Here is a 15,262-nt window from a genome sequence, read left to right as displayed (position 1 = left end):
CACACACACACACACACACACACACACACACACACACACACACACACACACACACACAACAGGGAATTTCCATGCACACTGCCCTGTCCTTCTTTAAATACTTCAAAGTAAGGGTTGTTAACCATTGCTGGACTGTGACAGTTGAGCGGCAGGGTGCTGGCAGAGCCCGGGTGGCCGTGGTTGGGCTGGTTCAGCAACCCGTGGATGTCACTGGGCAGACCAGCGGTGGGGCCAACGGCATGGTTCCTCAGGACGTGGATTACGTCATCCAGTCTGTCCAGACGATCCTCCACCTGAGACTGAAAACACCAGGGGGACAATCCTCAAAATTTACAAAAAGGACTCTAAATTTCAAACTCTCTTGCCCAAAACAGCAAGACAGTAGTAGTAGTTCCTTCAGTGATTAAATGGCATTTCAATGTATTTTATTTGAAATTACAATATAATTATAATGCATTACAAAAAATTAAGTTAGATACACAAGAATAAAGGGCTAACAAGTCAAGTTTTTTTTTTATAGGAAACAACGTAATTAATTCAAATATACTGCAAAGTAATTTTAAGTAGTGCATAATATCACTGTAATTTTGTAAGAAAACAAGCAACACTGCCCCATCTTACATTGTAAGTACCCTGTACTTTTTAGAGCGTGGGCCATATTATGGAGCAGATTAAGCTAGCATTTCATATCTTTGTTGTATTTTTTGTTGCATCTTTATTTAAAAGTCATTATGCTGATGTGCATGATGGATGGTCTTTTCATCCACCTATTTAATAGTAGGTATATAAAGTAGGGATTTAGAACAGTTCATTGTTACAATTGTGTCATCAAAAGTTTACATAATCCTGCAAATTTTGATGGTATTTTTTCTTCTAAGTTACAGACAGAAAACAGTCCTTGATCACATTTGGATTAAAAAAAGAACAATTAAATAACAGAACAGCCATCATACACATCAACATAATGAATGCTGAATAAAGAAAAAGGCAAGATTAATTAACTCCCTCATATGCCCCGTGCCCAAATAAATACTGCATATTTATTATGTAAGATGGCAAAATATTGTTTGTTTTTCTGCAAAATTACCAGGAAATTACACACTATTTAAAATTACTTGAAGTGTAATTATTGCGCTATTTCCTTTAAAACCTGACTTGTTATCCACCTTAAAGTATTTGTAGGTAAATATAATTACATTGTAATTTCAAATACACTGAAATTACATTTGATTTAATTAATTACAGGGGAATTACACCTGAGCAGTGGGCTGTATTATAAAATGTTATCACAAGTTATAACCAAGCCAAAACCTTATAATGTTGTTTACAACATTATAAATGTTAAAAAGACAATTTCTGTCTTTTTGAAGAACAACTCAAAGTTGGGTGATTTTATTTTAATTTTTTAAATAACTCATCTGCCCGATACTAGAATTATGGGTGTGCTCTCCTGGATCAACAGGTGTCTCTGCACAGCTGGAGCCAACGAATACCTGCTAGGCCTCTCCTCTGCTAACTGGAGAAACTGAATTGGGCCTCTGTTTGTGTTGTTGGTGTCTTTTGGGGCATTTCAATGCCCTTTTCTTGGAAATAATAAGGCCCGCTGTGAGGTACAAGAAGCTTGTGCTTTAATTTTGATTAGGGGTTTATTACCTGCTATTTTGTGTTATTAATCTTTGGCTTAAGTTGTTTCTCAAAGAAACATCACCAAAAGTCAAACCTTTAATGGCACCAAATAATTTCAACATTATCAGAATTGTTATATCGGCATGAAATAAGATGAAGTTGGCACATGTGCACACCCACTTTAATCTTTCTTATAATATACCAGATATTTCATAAGGCCACCTCTGTGATGTCTAGACGTAACTCAATAAATAATCAAAGTTTCAGTGATATCAGATTACTTCCTTACCAACGATATTAGCGAAGACTCATAATGTGGTGAGACTGGTGCCTGAACTGAACTCCGTGGCCACATGTTGCTACCTGAGAAGAAGAAAACAACCGGATTTAAAACATCAGGGAAACAGAACATAGATGATGTAAATTATATTTCGCTGACGTGTGCTATGCTCCAGTTTACCTGCAGGTTCTGCTGAATTGGGCAGCGGAGACGGAGACCTCACCGGTGTGGATGAGCTGGAGGGGAAACTGCTGCTCGTGTGATCAGGGGAGTAAATCTAACAGCAGACAGCGACAAAAAGGAGAGAGGGGGAGCAGGAGGAGTGTGACCAGGGCGTGGATCATTTTAAAAGCACAACTTGTCATTTCTGGATGGGTTTTTACGGCTGCAGCCGCAACCTCATAGGCTCGTAATCTCAACTTAACTCGTGAATTCTGGTCATTTTACTTGTGAGCAACCAATAAAATGTCGTGCAGCATGAGAGTAGCTCTTTTTAATGTGCAGTGTCCTGTCATTGGCAGTGGGGGAGTTTTGCATTATACCACTGGGGCTCTCAGGGCTTAGATCTAATAGGATTGAGGTGGTGGTACTTACAGAGGCCAAAGCTTTGCCCAAGGTGTCGCCTGTCTGTGATGGTCCTGACACATTTCCTTGGCTCCCTGAGACTGAATTTAAAAAAGAAAATATTTATTATACAAGATAAGCACGTGATAAAGAGCAGTTAAATTAGGGAAAGCATGTATCCATTTCCATTTTCTGACCTGCAGAGCTCTCTGAGGTGTTGACTGACTGAGTGCGCGAGACTGCATTGCTACGATGAAAAGTGGACATGGGCGGGAGAGCCCTGTTCATGTCCACAGCCAACACTGAATGTGGAGAGAAGTCCTGAAGAGTGGGGGAAAACATGCAGTTAAAAAAAAACAACAGGGGTCAGAAAGTTTGTTGCTATCAACGCCCAAAGTCCCAGTGGTAAATCTTACCAGGTGACCGTGTGCCGGTTGCAGGCTGCTGTAACTCCCCGGCTGTGTTTGGTGGGTTGTGGCTGCTCCCAGTGCACCTTCATAGCCCTGCTGGTTCAGCCCATTTACAGCATTCCAGATGTCCGGCGAATTGCCCATCCCCTCTAAAATGAGTAATAATATGTTATAGCCTGCACTGGAGCAGCATCTCAAACAGCCAGACAGGTCGTGAAGCTCTACAGTGGCACTCTATGAAATCAGTGAAGTCCAGATTCAGTTAAAGCAATGCTCATTAACGTGTGACACGATGATGCTCAGCTGAATTTGCTTAGCTGAGAATACAAACGGATCTTTAAATAAAGTGAAGTACACAGACTTTATCTAATCTTCATGGTGCTTTTTAGGCATTTCTTTGATTCTTTTACCCCCAAGACTGAGATATCATAGTTACTGGGTGGATTGCCAATAAAATGTAATACAACTTACGCTCTCCGCTGGATTTTTGGGTAAGTAAAATATCTGACAACTACAATAAACACCAGAATAACAGACTTTAAAAAAAATTGTTCTGAGCTTCCATAGACAGTTTGAAAATCGGACGTAGCTTCCAGGAAAAATGAAGACACAGCTGAAGCGCCTTAAACCTGTATTTTATCTGAAGGCCACCAGATGGCGATAGCTGTGGTTGCCGAAATATTTTGGTCTTCTAGAATTCTATGAGAAAAACGACCTCCTGTCTTCATTTCTTCACTCTCCTGCTGAGTTTATGGATTTAGTCGCTCATTTTTGGGTCATATTGAGTAAAAAAATTAAGTATTCTTTAAATCAGCATTAACTGTGGCATGAAACCACACACTTAATGGCTAACAAGTTAAGATCAACAAGCCATGATCACGTCCACACATTAAAAAATGTTTTTTTTGCAACCAAGGTGGCTGATCTCAACATTTCAAAACATGACTCCAGAAAGCCGTGGGTGATGTCACTGTATCTATATCTGTTTTTTATACTGTCTGTGGTGCACATATACCATCTATCTACCTCGCAATGAATTATGATGAGTCCAAACGTCCAAACCAATAAGGCTCAGCTGTATTGCAGGCTAATGAGTTAATGTTTGAGTTAACCTGAGATGATGAACATGGCAAACATTATGTTTAATGAACTTAATAGCACAGCTGTAGACTGTTCTGACCTCTTCACACTAAAACAACCAAAACTTTAAGGAGTGACAGTAACTGATGCAATATTTACAGCCGGGGACGTGAATCGAGGCAAGTCTGTGTTCATGTGAGTTAAAGCATTTCAACTCTGGAGAAAAATTTTCTTCATGCTACACTTTAAAACTGTGTTTCTCACACAGACTGGCTTCTCTCCAGTGAGAATCAGAAATGGAGGACACGTTTTTTTGATCTTTTGGTTTAACTTTGCTTTAATACAGAGACAGAAAAAGGAGTGAAATCATAGGACTTTTGGGTAAGTTGTGAAAATATGTTACGGTAACTTGATTCCAGCTATCAACTTTACTCCTTGTCCCACTGACTGTTTGTGGTGAATATTAATGAGTTTCCGGCGAGTACACCATTAGTGTTATAATGAATGCCAGTTCATATTGAACACCAATTTAAGCATTTGCTAAAACAATATTTCCAAAACCAGTGAGAACTTTAGTAAAAATAGATTTTTATGAGGAGACAGCTGGTGAAGAGAGCGTGTATATTTTAATATGAAATATAGAACTATAAACTTGCAACTAAAATATAGGTAAGTAGATAGCATATGTAGTAAAATAATAAAGTTTTTAAGTCTGCATTTATTTCCTATATTTTGTTATCAAAACTGACTGCACTGCAGCAGAATTGTAAAGAGGGTTTGAGCTCACCAAAGAACATGCTTGCAAACACATTGCTGGGGGCCTTGGGCGACAGATGTGAAGATGAGTTCTGGGTGGCGATGTCTGCACCAGGAGACTGCCCATAAGCCTGAAAAGAAAAGTAAGAGAATAAAATGAACTCTGAGCATAAATTTCTTTGTCTCAGTATCGCAAAAACCAATCTGACTGACACTAACTCGTGAATACTGTGAGTGCGAGATGAGGCAACAGTATTATGAAAACAAAGCAGAGAGCTGATGCACACTTAGAGCTATTGCGCTAATCCATAAGCTGCAGATCCATGCACCTCCTCATCCGGATTTAGGAACCATTCACCATGAGAAATCCCAGCCCTAATCACGATCAGGTTCGGCTGGCTTCAGAAGGCTGGGATAGGACACCCTCCCGAATAAAATTGAAATCCAGGTCTTCTTGTGAATTGTTCTCAAACAGAAACCGAACAGATAAAAGAGTCTGATCCTAATGATCCTCTCCTGTTGGAAACCAAGTATTGTTAACGGCTAGTAGATTTAGACTAAACTAAAGCTACCTTCAGCTTTTTTATATTTTTTAATTCTTTCTTGACAAGTGTTGATGCTGCAAACTGCACATATGCACAAAAAAAAAAAAAAAAATCAGACCAACACATGCTCACTTACTCAAACACACCAAGAGCTCTGGGCTGCACCTGCACCTCTCTCCATTGCTTTGATGTGCCCCAGGAAATGAAAATAAACCTCCCTGCGCAGCATCAATGGGGTGTCAGTTACCCGGACGACAAGTTCTGTAAAGCAGGCTATTAAAGACTCTCTTGAGTATGCTTGTGCGTGCACACTCACAGGCTTGTGCGTGCACACACACACGAGCCATGACCCTGGCTGGCATGAGTCCCATGGTGATTGTGGGCTAGGCCAAACAGAGGAGCCCCTGTCGACACTGGGCCCGTCTGAGCCGCCATGGGCAGCATATGGCAGAGGATAAAGCCAATTGTCCTCCTTACCATCAGCATAGCAGGCGACCCGTTAATAATGGTCACACCCCCGCCCCAGCACGCCCTCTCTGGCCCCCACTGGAGAAGAGCCGTCACCATAGCACCCTCTTTTAGCATAGCATTGATTTATTAACCATCAATCATGGCATCACAAATGATAAAGGACTTTTTTTTAAGTAGCTAAGCCCCACAAGAAAAAAAAAAGGAGGACATTAAAATACTCAAGAGGTTGACATTTGTTTTAAATCATCTATAAATATTCTTTACATTCTGTGCTTTTTTAGTCTATAAATAAGGATAAAGTTGGGGAAATAAAAACAAAAAAAAGAGCAAACAACGAGAGTACCTTTTGCCATTGTAAAAGTACACAGCATTACGATGCTGCATGAGTAAAAGCTCAACTTGCTATTCAGGGCCCACGCTCTGCTCCACCATGGCCAACTCCAGCCACATGCAACCAATTTTCTGCCTCTCTGATCCACGATGTCTGGATATGGTTAGTCTCACAGAGATCAAAGCTGCCTTTGATAATGGCTGCAGTGGTGGAGGGACTGCTCTAACATAGCGGGGTTAAATCAAATAGAAATAGCAGCAATCTGCTTCATGTCAAGATGTTTTCTGCTGCTAGGCTTGACTACATGATATTCTGGCAGCAAACAGGAAGCACAAGTTGATGCTTGTTGTTTTATTTTTCTCTCTTGTTAACCTTAAGAGAAAGATCACTGAGATATTACAGTTATACGTAAATAAATGCTACTAGCATTGTGTGCGTGAAGATGTGTGTAATTTGTCAATAACTCTCCTTTTGATTATGACAAATCAAACCAAGTGTAAGAGTAACACAGAAACTCTTCGTCCTCTTCTAACCTGCAACTGCAGAAGTTAAAGAATAAGCTCTGATCACGCACACAGCTTATTGAAGCACAGACACCCTTAAAATGTAAAGCTCTATCTCTTTGTTGCCCTTCATAGAGAAGCATGTACAGATTAACCCGTGGTGCATCTAATGATCTCAATAAAGCAACGAAAATTCTCACAAACTCTTAAGTTTCTCACAAAAAGAAGGAAAGAGAACACTTTTAACTTTTACAAGTTGTGTATGCAAATGGTTTTCCTGCTGATGCAAGTCTGCTAAAATCTCATCTATTAAAAAGAAAAGGTTATTCAATCAATGAGGGCACAGATACAGCAAACAAACATCTGAGAGGACAGTGCAAATGCATCATCAGCAAACACACCCACGTAACCTTGGGAGGGGAAATGACAGAAATATAACTGTAATATATATACATATATAAATATGTACTCACTGGTTTCATGTTGTAGCAGTGCATCAGTGAGTTGTTCCCTGCGCCAGAGACGGGGTGAGCGCAGTACATAACTCTGCTGGTTCAGTGCAAGAGTCCAGGCTCACGATACAGTCCACGCACAGCTCCTCTGCTCGTGTCTCCACTCATGTGTGTACAGTCCACATGCACTCCTTCCCCTAACCTACCCCTGCTGGTCATGCAGCAACCCGCAGACAACTTATGCAAATGAGGGCAGGACCATTTCAGGCAGCAGCGAGGGGTGGCCGGGAGTTGACGCTGTTACCGAGTGGACATCTATATTATGAGCAACCTGTTGTTGTGTTTTTTTAGTGTTAAAATAAAATGGTTGTGAAATAAACATGGCCATGAGATAGTTTTCTTTTTCTGCTCTTGTTTTAATTTTACTGTCCACAGTTTTGATTGTCATGGAGACTGGACATGAACAGAATTTATTTGAAGTAAAAAATAACAATCAGGGAAACCCCACCTAAACCCGAGCAAACACCTGGGCAAGGTAAAGAAAAGAAGAAGAAAAAACTACAACACTGAGGTTATGCTTGACCTTTTGTTCTTTGTATGTTATTGTGTCCTGCATGAAAAATACTCATGCAAGCAATCCCCTCCTCAGGACCAGAGAGCACTAATCTCCCGTTAGACAGGTAGAGGTTTCCAGTAAACAGAGGACAGCCTACCACACCCTTGTCTGACCCACATTTATAAATAGAAACTAGTCTTAATTTGTAGGCACGTGTAGCGTGAGAAGCTCCTCCAGCGGCTGGGTTAAAGGTTATTAATACTGCAGTCTGTCTGGGTGATGCGTAACATTAACAGTCAGACATCCTGTTTGAGGCCAAAGCCGCTGTCTGATGCCCTACAACTGATATTTACACCGGTGGTTCTTAAAGCATACAAAAGGTAAAGCCAAAAAATGTCAAGCCACACCTGTGGGGAAAATGGCCTATATGTGATCTGAGATGTTCTTTAATTGCATATTATTAGGTGAAGGCACCTATGACGTAGTTTGTTGTAGTTTTGTGCTCTTTGTTGTCAGGCATACCCACTGATCTGCGCTTAAAGTCTAAGTAATTTTAAGTCCAATTAATTGCTTTTTATGCAGTTTCAGCAGTAACGTGCACACCTAGACTCACCTCAAGGCACAACATCTGGGAGTCACAAATTCATATCTGGGGGGAAAAGATTAATAAAGCGAATGAGTTCTGAATAGTACAAGCAAATCTATGTTTTGTGATCTTATGTACACTGTGGTTGGCGTGATGCACAGTGTGGCACACTGTCCTGGCACAGCTTTTTGGCTCAAAGAGCCCTCACTAGAATCCAATCAAATAATTCCAAGCGAGACAGCAGCAAAGCCTTTATCTTGAAGTCATCGTCCCCAGTGTTTACAGTAACACCGCAGGGCAGTGGGAGCAAAGTGGCCAAAATAACAGTGACCTAGAATCTTGAAATTTGTATTTATATTTAAACTTTTAACCTGGTGTCTGCCGTGGCTGCCCATTATGGGATCATTTAATTACAATTTTTAAATATGCATTTTTTTTAAATGACAGTTTTCTACTGAATAAACTGCAAACTATAGAGCTGAGAGTAGAAAAACATGTTATGTTCTGAAGGTGAGCTGTGCAGTGCACTCAGGTTCCTTAAGGTAAAGTCTAATCCTGACTGCTCAATTGGGTTAGGAGGTCAGTCACTTCGGCTTCATCAAAACAACAATTTCTTGACCTTTAGGACTGTGCTTTATTAAAAAGATGCTGCTCATGAAGAGTAAATATTCAAAATTTATAGAATACATCCAGATATATATATATATATATATATATATTTGTGTGTTGCTGTTTTGTTTTTATTTTAATTCAGGCAGGTATTCAGGTACACCGGTGGCCACTGACTGACCTTTTCCACTGACAGAGATCAGCTCTTCTATCTGACACACCAACACTCACACATATCTTGGGCAAATGATCCAAGAGCAAATATATACAGTCCCCTGACCCTGAACTTTGCATCAATCTTAGCTAATTGCTGCCTTGTCAGAAGTGCGATTATTCAAACAGGTAATGCAAATGTTAATGAGCTCCGATTTGCATATCTTTATTTTGCCACGGTTGAAATGTCATTGGTTATGACGCTCCACAAAGAGGAATGTCACTTCTGATGGCCCCCTGATATGTTGTTGGCCATTAAGAAGCTAACAAAAGAAGAAGAAAAAGAGAAACCCAAGGGGGGGTGGAGGAAAAACAAATAAGGAGTCGTGATCAAAATTAAATGAGGAATTACACATGCAAACACATAGAAACACTTGCACAGCGTGATTGCTAAACTCAGTAATCAAATTTGAATTTTGCATAGATGTGAGAAGATAATTCGAAACTGAAAAGGGAACCAGAAGTAAAGACCTCTTCTGCAGCTCTTATGGTTAGTCTTTTTATGTAAGATGTGCTGTTGTGCTTACTATGCCTGCAACGCACATTTCAAGTGTTGTTGGCATATTGCTCTTCGCCATGCGCTTGATTTGACATGGCTTAAATAACTATCTTCCTGCCAGTGATTGGCATTCACACAAGAAGGGGTGAGTGGGACTAGGGAGCAGATGGTGACATTCCACATGACCAAACTGATCAATCAGCCTGCTGGGACGCAGGTGCAGCACAGGCGGGCAGCACCACACCATCTATTTCACCATCTACGGGGCACAAACACATGGGCACCAATAGTGGCACCCTGAGGGTCTGCATGCTCCTCTGTCCCGCTGTGCCAAGGTTGATGACATCAGAATTTCCCATCCGCTCTTCCACAGGATGCCAAGAAAATGAAGGGAAAAAACACTGAATAAAATCTGTAATAACAGCCTGGCCTGGGAAAGGTTGTGTAAGTGACGTCAAAGCAGGGACTCCCATATTTCACCCTGTTACAGAACTGATAAGCCAATGGAAAAAGTGAGCAAAAGTACTAACACATTGTGGTCAGATCCTTGTTTTTTTAGCGGAGGGTCTGATAACAGGTTAAATGACTGAAAGTGCTTCCTTGTGGCAGGCACAGATTTTGTGCTTTTTCTTCTTTTTACAGAACACAGAAATAACAGTGCCACTGATGATTTTTAGCATTTTCATCAATTAAATAATTGGCTTTTTTTGTATTTGAGTTTTTTATCATGTGATTTTTTTAAACAGCAGCAATCATCGGGTTTTTTTCACTGACTAGTTGTGTTTCTTCTTTTGAACCTCTTAAACTAATTCTTTAATGAGCTTTGGATTTCTTTAATTAGAAATAAATTATTTTTTTCTAATACACCTGTTTTGCTGACAATAGCATACAAATAGATAATAAAATGGTTTGATTTGGCAAATTTATCTGTTGATTTCATTATAATGGGGTTATATCTGGAGAAGCAATGAAATTTAAAAGCCATAGAGCAGATATGTGCAGATAACTCTCTGAAAAAGTGTGTGAGTGAATGCATCTCAAAAGCTATCATGAGGTAGATGTGTTACCGTGGCGTTTGATACGTGCTGGCGTGACTTTGCACCAAGGATCTTCTGTATCCTCAGGATAAGACCTGCACACAGCAAGCTGATCTTGGCCTGAATGCTGAAAGAAGTGGGGGTTGTAAGAGGATTGGACAGGCCGCGGCTGCACGTGAGATCCAGACTGACTGTCCTCTCCGCCACAATGACCTCGCAGTCCCACATTCATCTGCACCTATGAGGAGAAGCGGCTGTAGGTCACCGCCAGTCTTATATGTCACCAACTAGATCAACAGGAAGCGTGTCATTAAATTAAATCTGTACAACAAACAAAACATTGATAAGCTACTGTGTGGGATACCAGCATTGGTTCATTTCTCTTAAAATTATCAAAAGAAATCTTTGGCTTCTGTTGTGTTATCCTTTGTTTTAATATTGGCTTTATATTTGAAGTCCAATTTATGTCCTAAAAAGAAGAGGGTTAGATACGTGTAAGTTTTTAGTGTGGTGTGAAATGGCCACCAAAATGCCACTTTGAGGAGATCATTGAGCAAAACTTAACATTTGGAGGAATGAGCAAGGGCAAAGACTGCAGAGATGAGGGCTTCTATCCCAAATCAGAAGTGACAGGAGATTGACAGTAAAATAAATCAGTCCAGAGTAGCCAGCAACCAAAGGTCAAAAATAGAGTGAGAAAACATTGACTAACAAGGAAACAACGTTTTCTTGAAATTCAGATAAAGAGCCACCGTTCTACACCCCCGGTGTTGTTAACAAGTTAGAGATGACAACATTTGATGGATGTGTGTGATAGCAATGGAAAGATGGGGTAAATTTTCCAGAATATCTAGGCCAGTAATACATTCTGTTCATACTCTTGTAGGTTTTAGGGTACAACCAAGTTATAAACATCTTATTTCCAGTAACACATGGGAATATTGACTTTTTTTTCAAGTTTGGTTTGTACTGAATCAGCAGTGGATCGAGTTTTATCCTTATGACAAACAAAATTCTTTACATTTCACACACACACAAAACTTCAACGTTTGTGCCACGTGTGTGCTTTCTATGGGACAGCTTATTATACATAATATTGCCTCATGAGCTCTCTAAACCACTGCAGCAGTAGTGAGCCAATAGTGGCCCACTATCCAAACCTGGCCCTATTACAGTAACATTTGGCCGCTCAAGATGTTTCCATAATTTCTCATTAATCAGCGGGTAACACTGTAAATACAAGGCTACGTAAATCTCAGCAAATATGACCTTATGACATCTAATAAAAGACAGTAATCTAAATCTCAGATGCAAAATAGGTGGCAGGACTTTCCATGAACAGCAACTGAAACAGCCATTTACCAAAACAGTATTATATAACCTGCTGTAGGTGCTCCGCGAGCCCCAAACGCATTAATGGGACAATGTAATAATCCTAAAACTAAAGTGAATTACATGAAATACCTTTGATTTAAAAAAGATGAATTCTAATACCAAATAAAACATCAATAACATACATACAGTAGATGTCTGCATGTTCAAAACTACCTCAACACAAACACTTTTTTCTAAATAGAGGAACTGGCCTGGATTCCTGACACCTGCACAACATAATCATGATGAGGCTACCACAGGCTTATAGAAACACCTACACACAATTTTTTCTCCAGTGATAAAATGAAAGCAACAGTTTCTGAAGGGTAACAGAGGTTTAAGCGCACACTGACCAAACACAGTCTTTGTAAAGCTCCTAAATGAAAACAACACAATAAAAGCATCCAACAAATAAATGTGTATTTGCAGAATTTTTCTATCACTTATAATAGAACAATAGTTTATATAGCGACAAATAAATATGAAATAGTAGATTAGGGAGTAAAAACCCATGTTTTTATATCCAAACCAAACTGAATTAATCTCAGGAAAAATCATGGAGAAAGTCCATACTGGAAAAAGCATTTAGAAGCTTTTCCTACCACATGCATGCTTTTTATAATTACTGGGGATATCTGTGAGAGTGCATTTTATACACATCATCAAATATAATGCAGCTACTGTACATTTAGAAGAAAAATTAAAAGACAACGTCAGAGGCGTCTCAACTCAGGCTTTGACACCAACTTCCTTCCTATGATAAGAGCGGCATGTAATGTGCATCAGTACACATTATTTCCTGTGATACAATACAATCCATTTTTTATTGTAATGTAATGTGTGGCTTTATTTTGAACACGTTAACGCAACAACAATGAAAAACACAAACAAAACACAAGAAAAAATAATAATTATAATAAATAGCTTAACATGTTCCAAACAAGGAGCAGGAAGAAGCATTAGCTTGTTTTTTCCACTATTTATTAACAAATAATTATCACTTTTCCTTCTTGTTCTATTACGTCATAAATCCTTTATTATAATTTGTTACATGTATTTGGTTTTATAATCCCAGTAACAGGCCCAGTATTGCATATTCACAGATACACATGCACACACACATAGAGACTAAATAGTCTGTGAGAACACCTGATCAAAGCCCCATTTCATCCCATACCGTGCAAAACACATGTTTTAGTGGCGCTTTTTAGACTTTAGCCCTTTTGACATGTACAGATACATGTTTTAAATTTAACTCCCCAAATTGTATCCCCTGTCTCTTTCAGAAAATCACTTTAGAATATTCCCAGGAAGCAGTTTGTGTCCTTGTTTCTTTATATATAATTTGTGCAGTGTGTAAAAATCAACCAGACCAGTGAGTTTTACTATTTCTTAATTATAGGAATAGAAAATGAATTGAGTGCTCTTGCCGTGCTTTTCACAAGGAACTAGTTGCAGGAAGAATTCACTCACAAATACTATTTCGTCCCATTTTGCAACACAAGCTAAAATGAGAATAACCCGTCTAGCTGAACCTGAGTTTAATTTCTATGCCAGTTCTCTGCTATTCACTGCAGGCACACTAAACTCTGTAACATTCAACTAAAGAAGCCATGCACTGGATTGTCAGTAACTTTAATATCTCCACACCTGGATGTCTAACCTGGGCCTCTGACTCATAAGGTCACTCACACTGAGAAAAAATAAAGGCTTAGCCACTGCAAAGGCAAAGAGAGAAGCTGTCACACACAGTCCTGTGGACATTAAACAAACATGTGGACAAACACAGCTGGGGCAGAGCAGCATGAAGTCCTGCAGAAGTAGCAGAAATCGAGCAGCACCATTGGTACAATTTCCTCTTCTTCCTGTTATTCTTGTCTTCGGAGCCATGAGGTCACTCCAGTCACTGTGTACTTGCTCATACATGCCCACCCACCCATGTGTGTCTGTTGCTTTCTTGCGGCGTTAGTGGAGTAGTGGAGTAACATTACCAGTTTCCATCAACAGATGGCAGCATAAAATAAGTCATGAATAAGCATTATTTAGGTCTTGTTTTTCTTGCTCTGGTTACTTGATTCTTTTGAATTTTCACATGCATTTTTCCCTTATAGGAGCTCTATAAACCACTGCTGATCACGCGTTGGTTAAAACAGGTTATTACCACTGAATTAATTTGCCACGTGGAAATATCTCATTTATGGCAGATGTAGCATAAGTAAACGTTATATTTAGATCTGGTGCCGATGGTCTCGATTAGTGTCATGCTCTCGGGCTATTTTTTTCCTGCCGACTGTGTCTCAGATTTCAGCCGAAGTAGGAAAAAAATAGCAAGCTGCTCAATGAGCAAAGACAATCTTGGAGCGACCTGTCTGTGACACCTCTTTGGTGTATCAGCGTTTCCTCGTCGATCGTCTCTTTCGATCACCGTTTTATTCAAGTGCGTCGGTAGATACTGAGATCAATATATTTGTTTATAAATGCTTGGTTTACATGGCAAAGTGATATCATCCTGGCTGTTTACCCGTCATTGTCACTATCTGATCAACCAGCTTCCTGCAGCAGCCCCCTGCAGGTGCATGTGGGAACTACAGCGCGTCAAGTGAGACGCTATGAGACCCTGAAGTCCCGCTGATGACTTTTCAAATAAAAGCCTCCTGGAATTTTTCAAATTTCAAAGGCAGATGTTGGGATAATAATAATAATTTTAAAAAACCACATCACAGACATTTAGATAACAGCTGTGCCCAGCTATCATTCATTAAAATATTTCTTCTTCTTCTTCTTCTTCTTCTTCTTCATTCAACGGCTCCCTTTAGTGATCACTACAGCAGATCATCTGCCTCTATCTCACCATATCCTTAGCATCCTCCTCTGTCACTCCAAAGATGCAGATTAGAAAAGGTAAGTAAATTTAAATGTATATAATATAATGGATACGCATAAGGGTAAAATGGATGGCTCTACGGGGCAATGTCAGTGGCGTCCTAGATTCACTATTCAAATCAATTAACAATTAAAATGTAATTAAATGCAGGTTTCTCAATTACTTCAAGTGCAGAAACTGTGGATTTTACACACTGTGGTGTGTATTAGCAGTTCCTAAACTTATTCTAGCAGCCAAAACAAGTTTATGCTTCCTACCTGGTGTGTGTTGTGACTTTTAAGAGAATTCATCACCGATTTGCAAATTTTGAACACATTTTAATCACCTCTAAATCACAGTGATTTTTGCTTTCCCCAATAATAAGTTCACACACACACACACACACACACACACACACACACACACACACACACACACATTTAGACACCTGGAATAAATATGCTCGTCTCTAAAGCACTTTGGATCAGCTTCTGTTGTTTAGATGTG

At 39.6% G+C, this 15,262-nt stretch overlaps 1 protein-coding gene across 1 annotated transcript in view; it reads right to left on the bottom strand.

Annotated features, from left to right (window-relative positions):
• LOC102307093 (transcription factor 12) overlaps positions 1-7,227 on the bottom strand; it is a 12,146-nt gene extending 4,919 nt beyond the window's left edge. The window contains exons 1-8 of the mRNA XM_005945569.2: positions 7,040-7,227; positions 4,748-4,847; positions 2,887-3,029; positions 2,668-2,791; positions 2,501-2,571; positions 2,087-2,183; positions 1,916-1,989; positions 123-299 (exon numbers count right to left, since the gene is read on the bottom strand). Coding sequence (XP_005945631.1) covers positions 123-299; positions 1,916-1,989; positions 2,087-2,183; positions 2,501-2,571; positions 2,668-2,791; positions 2,887-3,029; positions 4,748-4,847; positions 7,040-7,108 — 855 coding nt within the window. The 5' untranslated portion in view covers positions 7,109-7,227. The remainder of the gene's footprint in view (positions 1-122; positions 300-1,915; positions 1,990-2,086; positions 2,184-2,500; positions 2,572-2,667; positions 2,792-2,886; positions 3,030-4,747; positions 4,848-7,039) is intronic.
• Positions 7,228-15,262: the final 8,035 nt, after the last annotated feature.

Source organism: Haplochromis burtoni, unplaced genomic scaffold, assembly GCF_018398535.1.
Source record: "Haplochromis burtoni strain Fernald_Lab_line unplaced genomic scaffold, NCSU_Asbu1 Contig_77, whole genome shotgun sequence".
Classification (NCBI taxonomy): Eukaryota; Metazoa; Chordata; class Actinopteri; order Cichliformes; family Cichlidae; genus Haplochromis; species Haplochromis burtoni.
Note: the sequence above shows the minus strand (reverse complement) of the source record. Positions and strands in the feature narration are given on the sequence as shown.